The sequence below is a fragment of the Typopeltis vanoorti genome, chromosome 16 (genome assembly GCF_054136105.1).
Source record: "Typopeltis vanoorti isolate ZY-2024b chromosome 16, IOZ_Tvanoo_1.0, whole genome shotgun sequence".
In the NCBI taxonomy this organism is placed as follows: domain Eukaryota; kingdom Metazoa; phylum Arthropoda; class Arachnida; order Uropygi; family Thelyphonidae; genus Typopeltis; species Typopeltis vanoorti.
In genome coordinates this window covers 49974129-49998680 of record NC_143564.1, presented here as the reverse complement: position 1 = coordinate 49998680, position 24552 = coordinate 49974129, and the positions used below count along the sequence as shown (strand labels likewise).

Sequence of the window (24552 nt, the reverse complement as noted above, 5' to 3'; positions counted from 1 at the left end):
ATGATAAGTCGCTCCATAGCACAGCTTTCCAAACTTGCACGTCACACCCTTCACCTTTTTGCACAATTAAATACAACATTGCATATTGGATCGGGAAATATGGAACTCGTATATTGCGGTCCTACCTTGGAAACCCAAACACGAGCTACAGTTCTGAAGGTTTTTGTCTAGATCCGTGTTCCAGTCTACGCCCTTCAGTGCATTCAATGTGGCAACCGACGAACCTCGCTTTATACATACACTAGTGTAAAAAGAGCTAAGGAAGAAATACATTTTTATTAGTATAGGAAAACATTTCCTTAACTTCAACAGAATGAGGACATAAATTGATTGTAAGTACACTAATTCATTATGTTACACAAAACGTGGGTTATGAATTTCGTTGAAATTAAATTGCAGTAGGTTTTGACAAAGCTTGCAAATTTCCTAAGGACGTAATTAACGAATTAATGTTGAGTGCTTACAGAAAATTATGCAGAGACACAATACATTATGGAACATGTTCACCGTGAACTGCGATGTAGCCCACACAGTGGGGTATTATGCTTAGCACCAAGTAATTCAAGAGTTCTCCAGGAAAACTCGCCCACTCCTCCTTCAGTGCAATGACAAGGCCTTGTTCATTTTCTGGAAGGAAATTGTGAGAAACACTTTGTCCCATTGCGAGAAGCAATGGGACGCAATCCACATTGCATCCCAAACGTATTCTATGGGGTTGATATTTGAGGAGTATTCTTGCCAGTCGATGCGATTAATATCCTCGGTCTCTGGAAGTATCTCCACTACATGTGTATGATGTAGTATGTTACTGTCATCCATATAAATGATTTCTAGAACTACAGTTCCAATGGTTAACCATGACCCTTTTTCCAGCAGTTGTTGCTTGGGACATCCATTAAGCATAATGCCTCCCCACACCATGAACGCGGCACCACCGTATCTATCCCTTTCAAGAATTCTCGCGATGGTAAGCAGTACAATTTTTACAATTTTTATGTCAAATCAAATGTCGTCTAAAATTGGAGACCGTTCTAAAACGACACTCTTGTGTAAATAGCATATCAGCGTATTGGTGTGTTGTCCAATTTTTATGGATATAACAGCATTGAAAATGTGCTATACGATGAGCTGTGTATAAAGGGACGCAAGTACAGATCTTCGGGCGTATTGGCCTACTTGCCGCAGGCGTCCTTCCACAGTTCGTTGAAATGTCTGTGTACCTGTGCTTGAAGGGAGCCAACTTGTAGGCCGATCTGCTGTAGTGAGTCGATTACGTTTTGCGATTATAGCCAAAATTGTCTTCATGCTCCTTGTTTGAATGATGGTGAACTCTTAGCAAACGTCTGGAACACACTGGTTTGAAAGGTTGCCCAAAGCCTGGGTACAAGCTGTGTGATATTCCAAACTCTCTGGCAATGTCAATAATTCTGCTACCTTCCTCAACTTTCCAATAATTATTTCCAGCGTGAAATCTTCTAGATATTATTATTATTATTATTTTCCTGAACCTCCAAGGAGTCCGAAGACTCTTTGTGGGAGGACACCTACAACTCTCTCAACCACTACACCGAACTTCTACTACGAATCACTTCCATCAACGCCATCTATCGCATATCTCCACCATCACCACAACTAGTATTTTTTGTCTGTAAATTGCGTGTGTTCTGAAGGGCCGATTTGTCTGTATGTGGGATGAAAAACCAGAGTTTCCGGGAGAAAAAACCCTGCTACCTCCATATGACATTGGCTAACTCACCCTCGTTTGAAATCGTCCAGATAAAGATTCCTCCCGTCGCGACGAGAATCGAATTTAGGCCTCTTCCAATCGAAGGGTGCAATGTACCATCGTTCTTTCAATTGCGCTATGGAGGCGATATGTCTCTGAGACATTACAAGACATCGAAGTTTGCAAATTTATTACCTCATGAAAGGATCTTCCTTCAAACACAATTCGTTTAGCGCAGTATTTTGCCTTTTGTCCTATAGAATGATACCACATAACCCTTTTGCGCACGATTCGAAAATTTCAATGTATACCAGCTTTTTACTCGAAATGGTTAATTATACAAATTGTCACAAGCTAATTAATCTGAATTTGCGGTTGTTATCTTCAGAAGTAGTGTTCGCCCTTCGGGTTTTGACACTAGTGTATTATCCTTCGTAGCACCCTAAGATCACGTTTTGTGAGTGTGGTGATTCTTTCACTGTGGGTAGCACTTGCAGTTGACTCCCTCACTTCCATCTCTGTCTGATATCACTGATTAGTTTGGGTAGGTTGATTAATATTACTGATTGACATGGGACGGCTCAATTTGTCAACAGTTTGCCAAACAGATAGGACTACAATATGACATCCGATAACAATGCGTTTCTCAGACTCCGTCAATCACCTTCTCGCAGCTAATTGATCCAGACACAGCTGCAGTGTTTTTGGAACATCCTGTGTCAAGACTATCTCTTTGACAAATTCGACCATCCTAGTTTAACAGTCGGTGATATCATACCGAGATGGAAGTGTAGGGATTAACTGCAATTGCTATCCGCAGTGAACAACATGCCACATTCACCGAACGTGAACCGTATGGTACTATGAAGGATAATATGTAAAAAGAATGTAGATATCCAGGCATCGACTGGAACACGAATCTGCATACAAAGATTGTGGTGTCTTTCATGGGATTTCATGGTAGAACCTCAATGTGGAAGTCCCATATTACCCGAACCAACATGCACCGTCGTCTTCAGTAGTGCAAAGTGCGTGTACAGTGGGACGTAGAATCTTGGTAAATTTTTTATGGAGCGACATATTACGTTAGCTCTCGCGAGCTGGGTAGCTGATCAGACTTGAATTAAGCTTGAGGCCAAGTTTCTAGGCAATAACAGGCCATTTGTCTTAAATTTTTAAGAAATATTATTATGATTATTATTAATCATTGTATTACGTCATTATTTAAAATGGCAATTCTTTTATTAAAGTTTATTAATTTTTGTATCTAATTGTTTATTCATTATTATTTACTTTTCTGGTTCAAATACAAGGTATTTGGAGTAATACAAACTTTTAGTCTCTTCGCAGATGTTTTCCGTGAATGGTATCGTTAATGTTCAAAAAAAAAAAAAAATTAATAAAATTCCTGGTATTTTTACTCGGCAGAATTCTCTGAAATAGATGAATATATGTACGAGTGAATTAGACTTTTGAGAATCGATGCGTGTATTTTAATATTTATTTATTTATTTTAATACAATACCTGTTATAATTTTACCTTTCCAGACTAATGACTTATGGCGTTCGTTTTAGTTTGTAGCACCTCGTAGTACGTGTTCTCCTGTGTTCGTGATAAGTTTACATAGTTATATATATATATATATATATATATATATATATATATATATTAAAAATGTCAGAAAATCAACAATATTTAATTGATGAATTTTGTAAAGTAAGTGGTGTAGAACCTCGGAGAGCGCAAAGTTATTTAGAATCTGCAGGATGGTCTTTAGACGTAAGTGTGTTTGTGTCTGTAATAAACACTATTTTTGAATATTTAAAATTGTTTTATATGTGGATCGTTGAGCTTTGTGGATAGCAATAGAATGGCGAGATATGGTATAGCATATCGTGTACATTAATCACATGACGTTTTCATGATGCCATCAGTGAAAATTAGCAGGAATACAAGTCAGCGAGCAGTTTTCCTCATAGTTAGCGGTGAATAAGTACAATGCGTTGATAATGACAGTTTAGGAACGGTCTAAAGTAAGCAAGAGCATTGTGAACCCACCTCATGACCAATAATAAAACACACCAACAAGACAGAGGGACACTTTTTTCAGTGTCCCTCATGGAAATAATATATTATTACTATTATTGCATGGGCACCTTCAGAGAGTCAGATGACTCACCTTGGGAGACCAAACTATTTACACAGTATCCTTGAGCCTACTGACTAAGTGCTTACATCTGACTTGGCAACCTTACTCAGTTTCCACGGATGACAGTTTCCTCTTGTTCCTCCCTTATAGCCACGTACAGTTATTTTTTGTGCATCAGTCCTTTTAATTTAAGTTACTTACCCTTTAAGTAATTTGAATGTTTCTATTATATACCCTCTTTCTGCTCACCACAGATCACTCACCATCTTCATTCATCTTTAGATCATCTCTGCTACTTTGTCTTCCTCAAGAAACTCAGATGACCAGACCTGAGCATATGAATCTAGATGTGAATGTATCAAGGCTTTACAAAGCAGAATGATAACCTCATTATCCCTGCTTGTTATTGTGTTCTTCAGTACCCAAGTATCCTATGAGCTACCTGGGCAACCTTAGCAATATGCCTTCTGAACTTCAATTCTGTATCTACTACCACACCAAGCTTCATCAGTTTCCTGGAGTTTAGTTCTTTCAGTGTGGTACACAGCTTGTAATCTTTTTATCTCAAAATGGATGACTTTACACATTTTCACATTAAACTGATACCCATTCATTTTTCCACATACTGTCAGCCTGTTTAAATCAGTCTGTAAGCTCTCTACATTATCTTGATTTATTACCATATCCAATTTTAATCATCAGCAAACAACTAAATACTTCCCTTCAGTTTATTTCTTATATCATTTATGTACAAATTAAATATTAAATGGTAGTGGCCCAATCACATAGCCTTGCAGCACATCGCTAATCACCTGCTTTCTCTTACTGTCTGCTCCTCCATATGCTACTCTTTGATATATGTCCATCAACCACCCTCATATCCATATCACTCGTTTCATATCCTTCCCCATTTGTTCCAGTTTGCATAACAGTTATATGTAGTATCCTGTCAAATGTCTTTGTAAAATCCAGCAGTATAATCATGTAGCCATTCCCTTTATCCAGCTGAGCTGTCACTTTATAAAAAGTTAGTAAATTAATAAGGCATGACTTCACTTTCATGGAGCCATGCTGCCCTCATGTTGTCATGTGCCATTCAGTTGTTTTCGACTCTTGGTGATCTTGTGAACAAAGGCTCTCCATCTAACTCAGCCTTTTGTTTTTTCTTTCAGCATTTTTAAGTTGCTAAATTCCTTTATGTTGTTCTCCATCTATTTTGCAGTCTTCCTCTCCTTCTCATGTCCTCGGTCTTCCCCAACATAACTGCCTTTTCCAGTGATTCATCTGCTCACATAATATGTCCAAAGCACATTAACTTCTGTTTAGTGATCATTGCCTCCAAGAAACATTCTGTTGTTATACTCTTTAAAATCATTTCATTCTTGCAGTCCATGGGATTCTTAATAGTCTCCTTCATGCCCATAATTCAAGTACATCAATATGTTGTCTTTCTTAATAATCCCACTTTCACATCCATACATTACTGCTGGAAATACCATTGTTTTGACAATTCTAACTTTCATGGTCATACTCGCACATCTATCTTTCATAATTTTTATCAGGTTTAACATAGTTTTTTTCCCCCATGACTATCCTTCTTTTAATCTTCACATCTTCATATTTACAATCATTTCTCCTTCTGGACCCCTGTCTTACTTGAATGATATACCCTTGCAAAGTAGTCACCCAGTAAATAACTTTCAGTGATCTCTGTTTTATTGCCTCTGTCATATAGTCATCTAAATTGCCAAAAGCCATCACTTTGTTTTGCTAGTGTGTAAATTAAGCCTGACTTTGTTGCATTCCTTCTTAACAAAAAAATCAGCTACTGCCCCTCTTAGAGTATCACATTCTTATCCACCTATTCATGATTCTCTCTTTGACCAACTTTTCCAATACTTTGAAAACTACTCTTGAGATAAGATACTGATTGGTCTGTAGTATGCTATCACAGTTTTAGAGTCTTCTTTATACAAAGGAATAATCTTGCCATCCTTCTACTCCCTTTAGGACTTTTACCAGGGCCTGGTCTTAAGTTAAATAGCCTAGTTAGAGGCACTGCCTATTCCTTTGTACATTCTCATAAAATGTGAGCTTATATCCTATCTAATCTCACAGCGCTGTTTTCAGTTAGCTTTTGCAATATCTTAAGTATTTATAGTGCATCAATCTCTATTCTCACATCAGTCCCTGTCATAGCAAAACCCTTACTTGAATGATATTCCCTTGCAAAGTAGTCGCTCAGTAACTAAACTGTTTCATCTGCCTCTTTCGCCTCGCTGCCATCAGTACTTATTCAAATTACTCTTCCATAGTCAGTATTCCCCTTGCTTGTCCATTAATGAAATAACTCTTTGGGATTTCCTTTGGCCTGCTCAGCCCATTTCTTCTCATAATCTGATTTTGCCTTCCTTACCATGCTGGCCTCCTTTCTTGCATGATCCTTGTTATTTTCATGAGCATGCTGAATACCCTCCTCCTTATATGTCAAATACAACATTGTTGCAGTTCATGCTTAATGATACTACTGATCTATCTGATTCTTACCTGATTTATCCTTCTGACCTTGGGTATTGTCAAATATTGCTTCCTTCAGTTACACCTTGACTATTCCCCCCCCTGCACCACTAACATTCTTTCCATGCAGATTTTATGCCATGGTGCTGCTTCAAGTTGTTTCCTAAGCTTATTATGATCACCTGCCTTGTAGTTCCATATAATAATTACTTTACCTGTGCTAATTATTTGCCATCCATATCATCTATGGAATTCCTCTTCCCCACAGGCTAATACAGCAGTCAACTGCATATTTTGTCTGTGGGGGAAGAGGAATTCATGAAGGAACTGCTATCTGCACACCTGTCTCCTACTCTTTTTGGCAGCAGTTCATCTGCTGTCATCATCATTAGTATCCCCCACCCACCCATCCTTTCTTCCTATCTTACCTGAAAATACAGGATGATGAAATAACAATATAACTTTTTAAGGCCTTGTAGAGCACCACCCCTGAACCAAATGATGAGAAACTTTGCAAGACTACATTGTGCATCATGCAGAAGTGATATTTGAGAGAAAAAAAGTAGTTCCAAAATTTACTACCAGGGGTGTTGTATCATGTAACAAATGTAGATGTAGTCATTTTTCTGTGTGTGAAAGAAGGAGAAAAGTGATACAAGCATAGCACATTTTTATTCACTTTCGTTATGCATTCACAGGCTCTACTGTTCAATGTGATGCCTTTAGTGTATGCCATAAACTGTATCCTTTGCATAGTGTGTTCACTGACAGAATGCATCTGGTTGGGACTGATGTTGTGCATTATGCTGTCTTTCAGTGCTGGCAAGTTATCAGGATGATCCCAATCAAACCTGTCTTTGAGAAATCCCCAGAAACAGAAGTCACAGGGATCAGATCAGTTTACCTGATCTGATCCCTGTGACTTCTGTCACAGCTGATGATGACAGCAGATGATAAAGAGACACATTGCTGATCACTCTGGATTCCATGAAATGTTCTCAAGAACTTCCTGTACAGATCAACTGATGTGTGGAGGGGTCCCATCCTGCATGAAAATGATTGAATTCATGCATAGGTGCTGCTGTAACTGCATTATGCTGTCTTTCAGCACTGGCAAGTTATCAAGATGAACCTAATAAATCCTGTCTTTGAGAAGTCACAGTGGGTCAGATCAGGTGAATGAGGTAGTCATACAGTGGGAAACGCATGGCTGATTACTCGGGCTTCCAAGAAATGTTCCCGAATAACTTCCTCTAAGGATCAACCAATGTGTGAAGGAGCCCAATCCTGCATAAAATTACTGAACCTATTTACAGGTGCTGCTGTAGCTGTAGCACAACAAAATTCTTTATCATATTGTGATACCTCTCTGCAGTAACTGAGCAGGTCACAGGACCCCTGACTGGCAAATGTCCTCAAAGAAGAATGGTTCTATGATAAACAACACTGCAAACTTGCACAAGATGTAACTTGGGTGAATGGAAAGGAATTTGTTGGATTTATGCAAATTTTGCTTAACCCATACTTGGCATTTATGGGTATTCACAGCTCGTTTCAGACAAAAGTGAGCATCATCTCCCCACAAAATCATTCACAGTCAGGGGTCCTGTGACCTGCTCAGTTACTGCAGAGAGGTATCACAATATGATAAAGAATTTTGTTGTGCTACAGCTACAGCAGCACCTGTAAATAGGTTCAGTAATTTTCTCAACTCCACTTGAGAAATAAATGTTATAGTGAATAGAAAATCTTTCAAGCACAACTCCTGTGTCAGAGTTATATATGTAAATTGGATAAGTGAACTGGCTATATCATAATCCTGCTGGATTTTGCAAATGGCTTATATACAGACACCAGAAAGTAATGTGGTGAAGTTGAATTCAGGAGAATAAGTAACTTGTGAAGTTCCCAGTGCACTATACTAGGGACACTACTACTTAATTTGTGTATTAGTGATATAGGACATAATTTAATGTAGGAGGTATTCATTTGTTTGTGGATGATACAAACTGCTTAGGAGAGTAATAATAATAAAGGCAATGTAAAGATCCTACGAGTTGATATAAAAAATTGGCAGTGTGGATAAAGGGTAATGGTGATCAGTTTAATATAGCGGAATCTAAGATTATGCACTTTGGGATGAAAAGATTACATACTGCATATTACATTAATGGTACTGGATTGCATGAAATTGATGAGGTTAGTTATCTGGAGGTTATTGTGGACACAGTACTGAAGTTCAGAAGGCATATTGCAAAAGTTGACAAAAAAGTTTCCAAGGCATTCATAGGATTACTTGGTTGTCGAACACATTGAAAAGTAAAGGTAGAGAGAGTTATTATTATCATCTCTCTTTATAAAGCTATTATATGGTTGCATCTTGCTTACTGTGCAGAGTGTCTCCCTAGGTTTGGCTCTCATTGATGTGATTTTCCATGGACGTAGTTTTCACTGAAGTGAATTTGGGCTGCTGTATATCTTCCAGACCACTACTTGTGGTCTGTATATGGAAAATCACATCAGTCTTCAAAAAACTAGATGGGTCTTTCAGATCACTCAATTTCAATGAATGACCAAAAAGGATCAGTAACTTATTATCACTTATTATAATATGGATCACTCCAGGATACTCAGCTATGGTTTTGCCAAACAATACTTGTCACTTGGTGAAGCCAAGGCTTTTGCGGGTATTGTTTGGCAAAACCATAGCTCAGTATCCTGGAGTGATCCATATTATAATAAGTAGTAATAAGTTAGTGATCCTTTTCGGTCATTCATTGAAAGACTGAATCTGAAAGACCGTCTAGTTTTTTGGAGACCATTTCTTTACTCATAAGTGAAATCAGTCTGATTAGTGAACTTTCCCATAATACATAGCAATATGTCAACAGCCACTGTATACAAGTAGACTAGTCACTAAGATACTTTGCATGCAAACTTTTTTTTTTTTTTTGCTTACACTTGACTGAAAATTAAGTTTCCGAGTCAAATCTAGTTAATCATTCATAGTTTTTTTCATTCATAGAAGTATACATAATTCATTACTTAAAAATGTTGAAGCAATGCAGAAGTCATTTATAAAGCTATTATATGTATGCAGATAAAAAATATATTTTATAACTGAAAAAAGTTCCTACAACTTTTGCAGATCCAGTTGTATCACATTATTATAATAATGTGATACAAAATTTCACTATTTGTATATGGGAAAATATGACTTCTGCATTGCTTCAACATTTTTAACTAATGAATTATGTCTACTTCTATGAATGAAAAAACTATTAATGATTAACTAGATTTGACTTGGAGACTTAATTCATTAAAACTGAATGCTTGTCTGGCATGTTTCGCTGTCTTTATGGCTGACAGCATCTTCATGAAGATATTTAACACAGACCAAAAAAAAACTCAAACGTTTAGAACAGGGATTCCTAACCTTTATGTTTCCTAGAACACATTCTAAATTACCGGTAGGGTTAACGGGCACCATCTATTTTTTCAAGCAAATTTTTTGAATTCTTTTGTTAAATGAATACATACAAAGTTTACATTATAATCAAATGTTTTATTACTTAAAAGTTTGCATTATATATTTCATTGGCCAGTGCATCATAATTAGGAGAATATGATGATATTCCAGTTCTTAAACTGGAATGAACAACTTCGAATGCACGTCTACTTTACATTGTATTCGTTTAATATTCGTCATGTGTCATTAACGCATGCATCATATAGCATGTCATGAATTGTTGCGTGATTATTTCAAACTATACGGCACACGGTTGAACAGCGGCGGGCACACACAAATTGGTCGATGGGCACCATGGTGCCCGCGGGCATAGGGTTGGGAACCCCTGGTTTAGAATATCTGTTATTTCCATAAATTTCAATTTATAGAAATAATGGCTCTTGAAAACATTTGAGTTTTTTTATTTTTTTATGTGTTAAATATTATTATTATTATTATGGTGAATCCATGGAGTCCATAGACTTGTATCTGTCGTACTTTCCTTTGAACTCATTCACAGTTGTGGCACCTACAGCAGACTGGCAACCTATTCCACCCATTCACCACTCTCCAAGCAAAATATCTAGTTCTAACACTCTTGCTCAGTTTCCAAGAATGCCCCTATTTCTCATACCACCAGACCTGTTCAAAAAAAAAATTTACTCTGTATTAATCTTGTAAAAATTTTTTCTTATAATAGTTCAATTGCATAAAGGAGGCTCCAAGACTGATGTAACAAATTACTGACTGATCAGCATATCAGGAGTTGTCAAGGTACTGGAGAAGTTGGTCAACAGCAAAATACAGGAATGGATAGACAGAAATGGGATACTGTATGGGAATGACATGGTTTTGTGAAGGATAGGTCATGCCTCAGTAATTTGCTTACAGTTATACTGCTGGACTTTGCAAAAGCCTTTGTCAGGATACCACAGAATTCTAATCAATAAACTGCAGTACATGTGGAAAGATATGGAGATGATGAGGTGTAAGAGGATGGTTGATTGAAAGATATCAGAGAGTAGTTTATTCAGGAGTAGAGTCCAGAAGGTGGGCTGTAACTAGTGGCATGCTGCACAGCTCTATTCTTGGGCCACTACTATTTAATTTGTACAATAATGATACAGGAAAAGCTCTGAGAGAAAATGTTCAGTACAGATGATAATTAGTACATATGATGTTAAAATTTTGCAGGATTTGGACAGACTAGCAGTCTGGGCAAAGGAGAATGGATATCAGCAAAGTGTGAAGTTACGCATTTTGGGATGAAAAGATTACCAGCTGTGTACCACATTGATGGAACTGTACTCCCGGAAATTGATGAAGCCAGAGATTTGGGAATATTAGAGGTCACATTTCAAAATTGGCTAAAGCAACTCATCACTGAAGAATACACTGGTGAGTAGAGACAAGCAGGTTATTATACCTCCTTATTGAGCCTTAATAAGAACTCACCTTGACTAGTGCATGCAGATCTGATCAGCTAGGTTTCTTAACAGTAAGGAGGTTGAGAGGTCTATAGGTGAGTGACCAAGATGGTAGAAAGTGTATGGAATGAACCTTTTGAGGATAGGCTGAAGATTTGTGGGTTACACAAATTGGTTGACAGAAAAGGGATGATTTGTATGACTGAGACATACAAATCTCCCCTTTTCTGCCTTTCTTGCCACACTGGTTGCTCTTCTGGCCTGTGTTTTGTGCTGCTTATGTGCCTGCTTGTCATCTTTCTCCTTGAATTTGCTTTACAAATTTTACTTTTTTTTTGGTAGCTCCAGCTTAATGATGATATTTATCCGTTTAACTTCCACTTGATTTATTCTCCTGACTAGGTATGCAGCCTACTATTACTTCCCTCAAACATTCTTTTACCACTTCCCATGCACTATCAACATCAAGTCCTTGCAGTTTCTCATGCCATGGCACTGATCCAAGCAATCTCCTAAGCTTGCCATACTTACCAACCCTGTAATTTCACATCTACTCTTAACTGAAAATTCCACACATTTAGCCACCTTCCAGGTCATGACCATATGATCACTCTCACCAGTTGGTGGCAACGTGGCCATATTGATTATAGACAAATTCTTTGATGGAATTACTAGATCTAGTCATTTTTTTCCCATGCATCCTCTCCTCCTTCCAATATATATTCCTATAGTTGAATTCCCCATTATAATTACCTCATTGAGCTTATTTGTTGATGCATACTGTCTCCCGTCATCCTTTTCATCCCCTTGTCTATAAAAGCATCTAACTGTATATTTTGTTCTGCTGGCCACTATCTCGCTCCAGATGGTCTCAAATGTGCTATTTCCCCTGTTCTTCAGTTGAGCTTCTACTCTGTTTGTTTGCAGTTCACCAGCTATCATTAGTAATACTCCTCCCCTCTCTCTCTCTCCTCCCTGAACACATTATACCCTTCACATTGCCGGCCTGGTTGACCAAGTGGTTAGCGTATCTGCTCTCCAACCAAAGGGCTGCAGGTTCAAATCCCTCTGTGGGCATGGATGTTTGTGATTGTCTGTGAAAATACTAGTGCTGGTGGGTGGTAGATGGCGGTGGTGTAGTTGTGGTTCGTTGTAGTTGATGGATTGAGTGGTGGAGATAGAGTTGTAGAGTAGGTGCCTTCCCTTGATGAGTCTTTGGACTCCCTGGAGGTGTCACATAATAATAATAATATAATTCTATTCCACTAACTATATATCATCTTCTGTTAGCCTTGTCTCACTAATGCCAATAACCTTTGACTAGGATGATCTAACCAATGCCAAAAACTCCTCCCTGTTGTTCCTAATGCTCCTGGCATTAGTGTACATAAAATGTAAAAGCCCCTTAAGCCCATCACTATTCTGACAATTTATACTAACTATCCCATTCTGGTTTGTTATCAGCAGCACTGACTTTAAGCATTTTATGCACATTCTTACACTCAACTGCCTCATTGATATCTGTGTGCCTACTCAGCAGCTTCACTTCCTCATAAAAGCCCTAGTTTCCCTGATTTTGCACATCCCCTTTCACTTTATTTAACAATTTTTCCAGACTCGGAGCACCAAATCCATTCAGATGCAAACCATCCTTCCTGTATAAATCCTTTGTTCCATCAAACTCACCCCACACCTCCACAAACTCCATGTTATTCCTCCTGCATAACCTATGCATCAACTCATTTGCTATTATAATCCACAATTATGATGTACATCTCTTTGGACAAGCTAAGACTATTTTGAATTGTCTCAGAGAGCACAAAATCTGATTCCTAGGTCCCCCCTTCTCAAAAAATCTTAGATTAATTGGAACATTAATGTTATCTTATTTTAGAATTGTTTCACTCTGTTGAGAAGCATGCAACATTGAGAAGATAATAGCACTAATATTATTCCCTTTGGACACGTATTCTTTTAAGAATCATTTCTCGTTGAGAGAGACAACAACCTATGAAATGCTCTGTTTTAGGATTAAAACTAGTGATAGTAGAGAGGAAGTAAAAAGTTTCAAGCCATATTGGCAAGTAATAGAAGAAAATATTTTCTCCACTGCTGATGGGTTTAATCTACTTGAAGGCCATTGTGTATAGATCTAGTTGTTTAAATAGGAAAATAAATTCTTAAAAGGGAAATTAACATAAGTAATATTAGATGTATGGAAGATACAGAAAGATTGTTATCTGCAGAGCTTTGTCATTGAAATATCAATGGAAATGAGTCAAAAAAAATTTAATTCATTTAAAACTGAATACCACCATAAAATATGCTGTTGATTGCAGTTCATTCAATTTTAATACCTGTTATTTTGCCACCATTTACCATACATTTATGTCTGAAAATTTATAATGTTAAAAATCTTTCATTTGCTTAGTTGGCTCTCTCAAGTTTTTTTGAAGAAACTGATGAAGATAACGATGAACAAAATAATTCTTCTCAGGTACAAGAACAAGGTATATCTAAGCCATCTCCCTCAAGGTATGTTTCACATATAATCATTTTAGCATATGGCTTCATTTGTGAATGCTGTTATTTGTTAACTCTCTAATTAATAGTATTGAAAGTTACAACAATGTGTGCATATCGCGTGCACACATTTCACTCTTGTGTCATAGGTCTTTGGACCTTGTGTGTGGGGCTGATATTAAAGAAAAAATAATTATCATTACTATTACTATTATTACGGGTATCTCCATGGAGTCAGTAGACTCATCGCAGGAGATCCAAACTAGCAAAACAATATGTCATATCTCTTCTTGAATTCATTTACAGACGAAGAACTCACAACTAAGTAAGGCAATGAATTCCACTCATTCACTACCCTCTAGGCAAAAACCTTGTTCTTACACCCTTGTTAACCACACTCTTCTTTAATTTCCAGGGATGAACTCTTGTTCTTCCCTCACTATCACACAGCTGAAACATTTTCCCTGCATCAATCCTATAAAAACCTTTCAGTAATTTAAATCTTTCTATCATACCCCCTCTTCTCTGCCTATCAACCAACCTCTGCAATCCACAAGCTCTCAATCTATCAATGTACATCACTCACCAACTTAGTCACTCTTCTGAACCCTCTCCACAGCCTCCTCATCTCCAAGGAATCCAGGTGACCAGACCTGAGCACAGTAATCCAAATGTGGAAGTATCAACGCTTTATAAAGGGGAATAATAACCTCTTTATCTCTGGATGTCAGTGTGTGTGCCTCAACAACCAAGTAATCCTATGTGTAATCTTGGACACCTTAGCAATGTGTCCCCTGAACTTCATCTCCCTATCTACCAACACCCCTAAGTCCTTAGCCTCATCAATCTCTTGGAGTACTGTTCCATCAATGTAGTACACAGCTGGTAATCTTTTAATCCCAAAATGCATAACTTTACACTTTTCCACATTGAACTGACATCCATTAACCTTTTCCCATTCTACCAGCTTATTTAAATCATCCTGAAAACTTTCAAATCAGCTTGATTTTTTATTGCGCTACCCAACTTTGCATCATCAGCAAACAACTGAATATCTTCCTTTAAGCCATTTCCTATATCATTTATATACAAATTAAACAACAATGGCCCAAGCACAGAGCCCTGAGGCACACCACTGATCACCTGCCTCATCCTGGACTCTGCTCCTCCATACACCACCTTCTGGTATCTCTTCCTGAGCCATTCTCCTATCCATATCACCAATTTAGTATTCAATTCCTATCTGCTCCAATTTGCATAACAGTGTTCCATGGGGTATCCTGTCAAAGGCCTTAGCAAAATCCAGAAGTCCACTGTGTAGCCAGATCCTTTGTCAAACTCAGATGTCATTCTATTACAAAAAGTTAATAGATTGCTAAGGCAGGATCTACCTTTTAACAAAACCATGTTGGCCTCTATAGAGTATCATATCCTGATCCACCTATTCTTGAATTTTGTCTTTAACCAACTTTTCCAATACTTTTACCTCTACTCCTGAGATGGTGACTGGTCTGTAATTAACTACTGCAGTTTTAGAGCCACCTTTATGCAGAGGAACCACTTTGCCTAACTTCCACCCTAGGGACCATACCAGAGTTCAAACTTAAGTTAAATATCCAAGTAAGAGGGGTTGACAATTCCTTTGCACATTCACGTAACACCCGAGCTGTTATTCCATCTAAACCTACAGCAGTGTTTGCATTTAAATTTTACAGTATATTAAATACCTCTGATTTCTTAACTTCAATTCTCACATTAGTTATTGAGATATAGAGATATCCTCACTTGGGTGATAGACTTTTGAAAAGTGATCACTCAGTAATTTGACTATTACATCTGATTTTGTCACCTCAATACCATCAGAACCCACTAAAGTTATCCTTCCAAAGTCATTCTTCCTTTTACTTGCCACATAGCGAAAGAACTCTTTGAGATTACCCTTGATTTCATTGGCTAAGGTCTTATCATAATCTGATTTAGCTTTTCTTACTATGCTGGTAACCTTCCTAGCTTGAGCCTTGTACTGCTCATGAGTGTACTGATCACATTTCTCCTTGTACATTCTCCATAACTTTACCGCAGTTTTAGAGACACCTTTATGCAAAGGAACCACTTTGCCTAACTTCCACTTCCTAGGGACCATCATGGTCATGTAATTTACAAATGATTTGAAAGGTAAAGATATATGCCAAAAAAACCTGAAGCTCAACATGGCTGGATTTTTTTTTTAATTTTTTTTTTTAATGCAAGCTTTATAAACTAAAAGAGCTATACCAGAGCAAACTTGTACAAACATCCATGCCTACAGTGGTTGAATCCACCACTTGTTGTTTGGAAAATGAGTATGCTATCCCCTTGGCTACCCAGACTGGTGTTTTTATTAGGTAGAATTGGATGATGATATCTTTCTGGATGCTCTCTTAACATATTGTATCTCTACAAACATATACTTTCTTATTTGTGTTAATTAAAATCAGCTGCTATATTATATTTAGTCAGTAACTTTTATCACTTGTTTCAGTATTTAAATCTGACTAGTTTTCATGAGGAAAGCATAAAAGTATTAATTAACATAAGCACAAAAATATAAAGAAATACACAGCTCATAAAATAAAATTGCTGATGCATGAATAAGTTTTAAAAAGGGCCAGTGTGCTTGAAAGTTGCAATATCTGACACATTGTTGGCTGCTACATTTTGCATTCGATGTGCTATCTTGTGAAAAGCAAATTTTGTTAAAGCACTGTGACTTTTTTTACTCTGAATATCACCCACCAGAAGAATGTAAACCTCTGGTATGTTAGTAACCATGGTTGGGCCAAGAGAGAAGTCTGAAAACCCTACTCTAGAGGTAATCTGGAATTTTTTCCCAATCCACTTTTGGCCTCTGTTAAGCTGGGCAGTGGTTTCAAATGGGTAATGATATTCATCTGCACTTAAAATCTTCAAAGACATTCATACCACAATAGGATTTGAACTGACAGCTTATTAGTTGGAGAGCTCAGATGCTATCTACCTGGCCAGCCATATTCCCTCTCTCTCTCTCCCCCCCCTTCTCTTTCTTCAAAATCAGGTTTAAAATATGAGGATGTTTAAAAAAAGAGAAAAAAAATCCTCTCATGTAATGTATTGACACTTTTGTAGTTGCCCAAAATGCTTGTGTATTTGTTTCATGGTAGCATCAACACAGTCGACAACTTTATTTGCATCACAATCGGTTGCACACTGCTTACCAGCCCAGTCTTTTTTCACTGATCCAGAGAGATGCAAATCACTGGGTACATATAAGGGCAGTGTAGCATATTGTGGCTCAGAAGCTTCTAGTTTTAGTGATATGACTGCTTATGTATGGTTGTTAGTGTCTGGCATAATCTTATTGTATAGTAGGATGACACCTTCTTGCTTCAACCCAGGGCACTTGGAATAAATACCATTAGTGACTGATAACAGTTAAAGTAGTTGCAGGTGTAGACTTCTATGGCTAATTGGTTCAAAAGATATATTTCGGTGATTACACCACATTTTTTTTATTATTCAGTTATATAAAACACTGAAATAATAGTTCCCGACAAGTTTCGTAAATCGTAGGATTTACATCTTCAGGGGGTAAATAGTATAGCTTAAAGTTTAAACAAGAGAATTAATAAATACAAATCATAACCGTCTGGCTATTCATAAAACTCAAATAACAGAATGCAGATATATAACGTTATTGACGTTGAACAATACTGGACGATGTCACGTGTTCTTGTTCTCGTTCATACAGTCCGAGCTCAGATTGAGGTAGATTTTTTATTAGAGCTGACCACACTTGATGGAGAATTAAACCTTGATTTTTATTGCATTGGGTTGGGTTTTCTAGCATATTAGCAGCTTCTTTAAATTTTCTTATATAACTATGTATGACATCGTCATTTTATGCCAGAGTACATCGTGTCCAGTGGAAATGGTATGGAAAGCAAGACCCGTTTTTTGTTCTCTTTTGTATTGTACGTCTTTTTGGTGTTCAGCCATGCGTATTTCTCCAGATCTTCCTCTCTGTTGTACGTAGCAAATCCCGCAAGAGCAATGGATTTTGTAGACTCCTGGTTTTTAAGAGGATGATGAGGTTGTTTTGGTGGATGTAGGAATCTTTAGATTTTTTCCATAGGAAGGAAGGCTACTTTTATGTTGTGTTTGTTCATTAATTTGGATAGCTTATCTGTAACATTTTTGATATAAGGAAGCGAGATTGCGTTTTTGTAATCCTGTTTTATTGTGTTGTTAGCTGGAGGCATTTTAAGGATTCTCTTAATGGTTTTTGTTTCATATCCATTCTATTGGAGGATTTGTGTTAAGTATTTTAGTTCTTCATTACATCTTTCTTGTGTACTGGAGATATTGTATGCTCTGTCTCTAAGAGTTTTAATTAAGCTTATTTTTTGTGAAGGATGGTGGTGTGAGGTTGCATTTAGAAATATTCCAGTGTTTGTCGGGCTTCCTATATACCGGGAAGGAGAGTTTACTTTCTTCATTAACTTCTAATAGCATATCCAGAAAAGGAAGTTTTTTTCTTGTTCTAAAGTGAATTTTATGGTGTTGTACAAATTGTTGAGGTAATCTTTGCAATTGATAAGTTCATCTGTTGTTCCACTAAATATGATGAAAATATCGTCCACATAGCGTAGCCATATTTTTGGTTTTTTATGGTAATTCTTAAGAGCATTGTTTTCAAATTTTTCCATAAATAGATTTGCTAATACCGGTGAAAATGATGAACCCGTGGCCAGTCCTTCTTTTTGTTCCCAGATTCTATCTTTATAGGTGAAAAAAAGTATTGTTTATACAATGTTTAAAAAGATTCAAGATGTCTGGAGGGAAGAGGTCTTCTAGGAGATTCAAAATTTCTTGTCTCGGGATGTTTGTAAACAAGCTGATAATGTCGAGACTTGCTAAGATGTCTGTTGGACCAATATGTATATCTTTCACTTTTTCTATGAAATGTTTACTATTTTTTATGAAGGAAGATGTTTTTCCTATATGTTGTGAGATCAAGTTGGTGAGGTATTTTGCCAAGTGGAAGTCGGTGAATCTCTTCCATCTACTATTGGTCTTAAAGGTATTTATAAGATATTTATAAGATATTAAATACAAGTAAATCTTGTATTTAATATCTAACCATTCTCTCTAGCACCTTAACTACAATAGCATATACATAACTATCAGAGTGTCTGTATCTGGAAACATCTGTCTTAACCACTTTTGTGCAGTGACACTGTTTTTCCCATTTTCTGCTCTTTTGCTTTGGGACCATTCCCATTGCAAGACTTTCTTTAAACAGCAAGTGAGTGACATAATCAATTCTTTTTCTTTTGCGCAGTTCTTAAAAATATCATCTGAACTGTATAGCCTCATTAATATCTAACCATCTTACTATGTCATACGTGTATACGTGTTGGAAGTTTTTCCACTTGGTTTTACTATAAATTATAGTATAACTTTCTAGTTTCTATAACTTTATATTAAAAAGATACCAAGAAATTATATACTTGGTTTAATCCTTTATCCAAGTGTAAGCAAACAAAGTTTGCACCTGAAATATTTTCAAGACTGGGACAACTCATATATAGAGGCTAATGACTTTGCATCACTTGCCTTAGTATCCCATAATGCAAAACACATATCCTTGGGAACATGTATAATGCTATGCATTATGGGAATGGTCACTACTCAGATTTCAACCTTTATTAAGGTCTCAACAGTGGGAGCCAGACCCAGAGATGATACTAAGGTTGAAGTAAAGCTAGGGTTCCCATAATGTTTTACTAAAATCTGGGACATTCTGAAATTTTTACTTAAAACACCCAGGACATTTTGTAAAAAAACAGACATGTTAAAAATTAAGAAAACCAAAAATAAAACGATTATATATGTTGCACTTTAAATTAAATACTGCTATAAACATACATTAACATTAAATCCACTTTAAAAAAGGATTATATTTTAATTATACATATTTAATTAGAAAAATATTTATCAGATTTATGGACCTGTTCAAGAATTTTTTTTTTTCTTTTGATATCAAAAGAAAAAAAAAATTCTTGAACATAGAACAAAAATATTTGATCATAGAACTCAGCACCAGAGAAATTCTTAAAATATGTCTTTACACTGATTAAAGCCTTTTACTCTCTCAATTTTAAGTCTGTTTTTTTCATCTGTCCAGAGGGCATTTATTAATGAAAAAACACATTCAGCAGCTGCATTAGTTCCTAGCAGTGCTAAACAAAAACTAACTAAGCATTTAATACTCCCAGAATTTATACCCTGCTTTGTAAAATGAACAAAAATTTCACACCCTTTATCACTGATGCTTTGATCCTTCTGTTCACTCCACACTTCAAATTTGCTTTCACAATATTTTCTCACACATACAAACTCATCAAATAAGTCCTCTTCATTCACAGTAAAACTTGGTGACACTGTCTGCATGAATATGTAGCTTTCTTGTACGTTCTTCCAAGGCACAGGATCCTTTTCCTTCAAATTAATCCAATCCATAGACTGAAGAGGTGTGAGAAATGGTGTACACCACTCCTGAATATATTCAATACAGGTGCAGTAGAAATCTACTGCATAGCTTTCAAACTTTTCAACTGTTATGTGCTTCTTTTTCTAATTCTTGCAACTGTTTTCTCACAGTAGTTGTAAGAAACTTTTCTGCATTCCTATAATTTAACTTTTCCACCAGTTTGTTTGTTTCATCCTTCACTTCAATTACTGTTATATCTTGCTTTTCAATACATTTAATGGTATCATAAAAGGTTTTTAACTGGCTGGCAAGCAAATGCAGGAGTGAAAATTAACTAATTGAAAGTGGATTTTCAAAGAAATTTTTGAGACTGATGGGACATTTGTCAATAGAAAAAAAAAAAAAAAATGACTTCAATGAAGGGAACATGTCAATAACCCTCTGGATTGCTGGTAAAAGAGAGAGCCATCTTGTCTTGCTGCTACCCAAAAAGGTTTTATACTCTGTTTGTGAATTCACAAAATGACTTAAGTTCCTCAACTCATACACAATATACGTGGAAATGTTTGTAAATCTTGTTAATTATTAACTGAAAATTGATAGGTAAGCAATCTGAAGCAGTCTGCACAGCATTATGTATCATGTTTGCAAGGCAACTAATTCCAATTAAATTGTTCACAGTGTTTGCTTGCATTTTGAAGTACATATTATCCTTTCCCTTTCTCTTCTTTCTATCAAAGTTTGTATTTGTATTATCTGCTAATATAGCAATAACCTTTTTCAGGAGATCTAACTTCTGTAACACTTCTAACACATAAGAAAGTAAAAGTTCTGAAGTTTCACCACCTAAATTAACTAACTCCAACACACTCACCTTCACACCTTTTTCTGGATGATAGTATCTAATGACTAGAGGCACTAAAATCCATTTATCCAAAGTTCTGCTTTGTCGCTAATGCCGCAATAACATTGGTTATTATTGTCTTGCACTTTAATAAGTTTAGTTTAATCCTTTTTCCAAGTGTGAGCAAACAAAGTTTGCGCCTGAAAGTGTCTTTAGGACTGGGGTAAGGTCATACAACACCGGGCAACTCGTTGCAAAGGTTGAGAAATCTCTATCACTCCTATCTCAGTATCTTCCATAATGCAAAGCACATCTCCTTGCAGATATGTATAATGTTATGCATTAAGGGAAGGGCCACTACCCATACCGGTTTTGACTTCTATTGAGGTCTCGTCAGTGGGAGCCAGGCCCAGTCGTGGAGACAACAAGGCAGAAGCAATGAGAGGTCATCCCAACCTATAGGAGTTGCCAAAAGATCTACAACCTTATTATTAAATTACTCCAGATTCAGGGAAAGATGTTGAGAGTTTATTTTTCACTTGGTTAGACTATAATAAGTTTAGTTTAATCCTTTATCCAAGTGTGAGCAAACAAAGTTTGCACCTGAAAGTATCTTCAGGACTGGGGTAAGTAGTACAACACTGGGCAACTCGTTGCAAAGGTCCACAAGGAGATGTGCTTTGCATTATGGGAGATACTGAGATAGGAGTGATGAGAGCTTTCTCCACCTTTGCAACGAGTTGCCCGGTGTTGTACTACCTTACCCCAGTCCTGAAGATACTTTCAGGCACAAACTTTGTTTGCTCACACTTGGATAAAGGATTAAACCAAGCTTATTATAGTCTAACCAAGTGAAAAATAAACTCTCAATGTCTTGCAATTTTTTGCCAACACCTGAATTTATCGTTGAAAATTTTTTTCACAATGGTTGTTGTGCAGTCCATGGAGTTAAAGCTGTGGTTATGCACCGCTGTGTGATACGTGAAGGTTGCTTCCTTTGCTGCCAGTGATAACTCTTTTTCCCTTTCACTCTTGGTTTTCACAATTAAAAAATTACTTATACTGCAGTTGGAAGCCTTACTTTGAACAGCAGCTTTGCTTTTTTTTTTTTTTTTCTCCACGTGGTTGACTACATCTGACCGACCGCCATGAGAAATGCAAAATTTACAGTTACGTAAAGTACATTCCACATTTTCATCTAGACCTTTAATGAAAGGAAATTCTTTTCTAACATTATCATTAACACTGCACTTACGTTTTGGCATTATAGGGGTAGAAGACGATAAAAATTATAACACGCAAAGTATTGATCAAGTAAGATACTGTTATAACAGAAGCATGGGGAAAAAAGAACATTGCTGTTAGTTACTATTAGTTAGTTATATTATTTATAATACTAAAGATTATTATTATAAATAATAAATAAATAAAATTTATTATTATGAACATTGTAATAGAAATTGGTACTAAAAACGAGATAAATCCATTTATCCACTTTTTCCTGAAGGATACTTAAAAAACTGGGACTTTTGGAATTAACTCGAGATATTTTTATCAAAAATGGGAGAAATGGGAACCCTAAGTAAAGCAGAAGTCATATTTTCATATATAACTAGCCAAAAGGTTTCACACCTTATTATTGAAATACTCTGGATTAGAGATAGTTGTTGGAAGTTTTTCCACTTGGCTATACTATAAATTAAAAATACCAAGAAATTATATACTTGGTTTAATCCTTTATCCAAGTATAAGCAAACAAAGTTTGCACCTGAAGTATTTTCAGGACTGGGACAACTCGTATATAGAAGCTCTAGAATTTCTTGGTATCTTTAATTTATAGTATAACCAAATGGAAAACTTCCAACAACTATCTCTAATCCAGAGTATTTTAATAATAAGATGTGACACCTTTTGGATAAAGGATTAAACCAAGTATATAATTTCTTGGTATCTTTAATTTATATGTCATACCTGGTTTATTCACTTCTGGTACCTGAAATATTCATTTTCTTTCTGGTTATATCAGTACATTTGCAGCCAGTTTTTATTTCCGCCTTAAGCAGGCACATTTCCTGTGTCATTAGTTGTACTGCCTTCCTCCCCTCCACAGATTGTATATCCCTCAGTTTCTGTTCCTGTCTATATTGTACCAGTTAACAAATTTTTCTTTCAGTAATTGTTGAGTTCATTGACTTGATCATTGTCACAAGATTAGCATCCATATTTCCAATTGTCTTTGCATCAGTATATAAACATTAGGGTCCATGTGAAATCTTGTAAGTCATGCTTATGTCATTACTCATCTCTATTGATTCACTAGTCAACAATCTTGAAAAACTTGGGTCCTTTTTGTTTTAATCGTCAGTGTTCTTTTTCTAAACAACAATCTAGTCCAGTTGAAACTGTGAAGAACTCATATTTTCACATCCACTCCACTCCACTGTTGGAATTTCAAGGAATTGGTAGGCATTGTGACTTTGGCATCATATAAACTATTTGATTTGTAAGTATATGGATCACAGATATGATCATCATATTTCAAGAATGTATAATTTAACTTATTACATCATAGGTCTCCAGAAATCCACTTCTTATGCCACCACTCACCACAGACATGTTAATAGAGACAAGTGCATATTCAGCCTCATTCTAAATCAGTTGAAAATATATTATCTTATTTTCTTTGCATAATTTACTTGTTTTTCATATCATTCATTGCCAAGTTATTTTATTAAAGTTATTTACAACCAGAAAATAGTACTTTGTGTTATTAATTTAATAATTTAATTTCTTTGCATTCTGAAGGGAGAGCCTTTAAACAAATAAAATATTTCAGCTTATTTAGGCACAGTTTTTTTTAGTGAAGATGGCAATTTAAAGTCTGGAAAAAAACAAACTGGTATGGTGGGTAGGTAGCCAGCTAAATAAATTTATATGGAATAGGAGAGAAATTAGCCAAAACACAAAACTAGCAGTATTCAAGATGGTGTCAAATCAGTTTTAAGTTATGGATCAGAGAATTGGGTTAGAAATAAAACACTTGATCAAAGACTTGAAACCACAGATATGAGGATTCTGAGAAAAATTAGAAGAGTAAACAGATGACGTCATTGGCAGAATCATATTAAAAACAAGGATATTAGGAAGGAACTTGACATTGTTAGTATTCAAGAATGAGTAAGTAGAGCTCATCTACAGTAGTATGACCACTTAAAGTGAATGTGAAGAAAGGTTAGCAAAATGTGTTTGATGCCAAGATGACAGGAAAGAGACCAGAGGAAGACCATGGTCTAGGTGGATTTATTCATTCAAAAGTGCCTTAAAACCACAAGTGTTAGATATGACA

The 24552-nt window shown here is 36.3% G+C and overlaps 1 protein-coding gene across 2 annotated transcripts in view; it reads left to right on the top strand.

The window, feature by feature from the left end:
* The first annotated feature begins 3265 nt into the window (after nucleotides 1-3265).
* The window catches only part of LOC150098012 (NSFL1 cofactor p47-like), a 108949-nt gene continuing 87662 nt past the window's right edge, over nucleotides 3266-24552 (top strand). Inside the window, exons 1-2 of one of the 2 annotated variants that reach the window (XM_090406238.1) lie at nucleotides 3266-3506; nucleotides 13760-13863. In XM_090406238.1, coding sequence (XP_090262364.1) covers nucleotides 3402-3506; nucleotides 13760-13863 — 209 coding nt within the window. In that variant the 5' untranslated portion in view covers nucleotides 3266-3401. The remainder of the gene's footprint in view (nucleotides 3507-13759; nucleotides 13864-24552) is intronic. The other variant, XM_090406237.1, reaches the window with a different exon arrangement.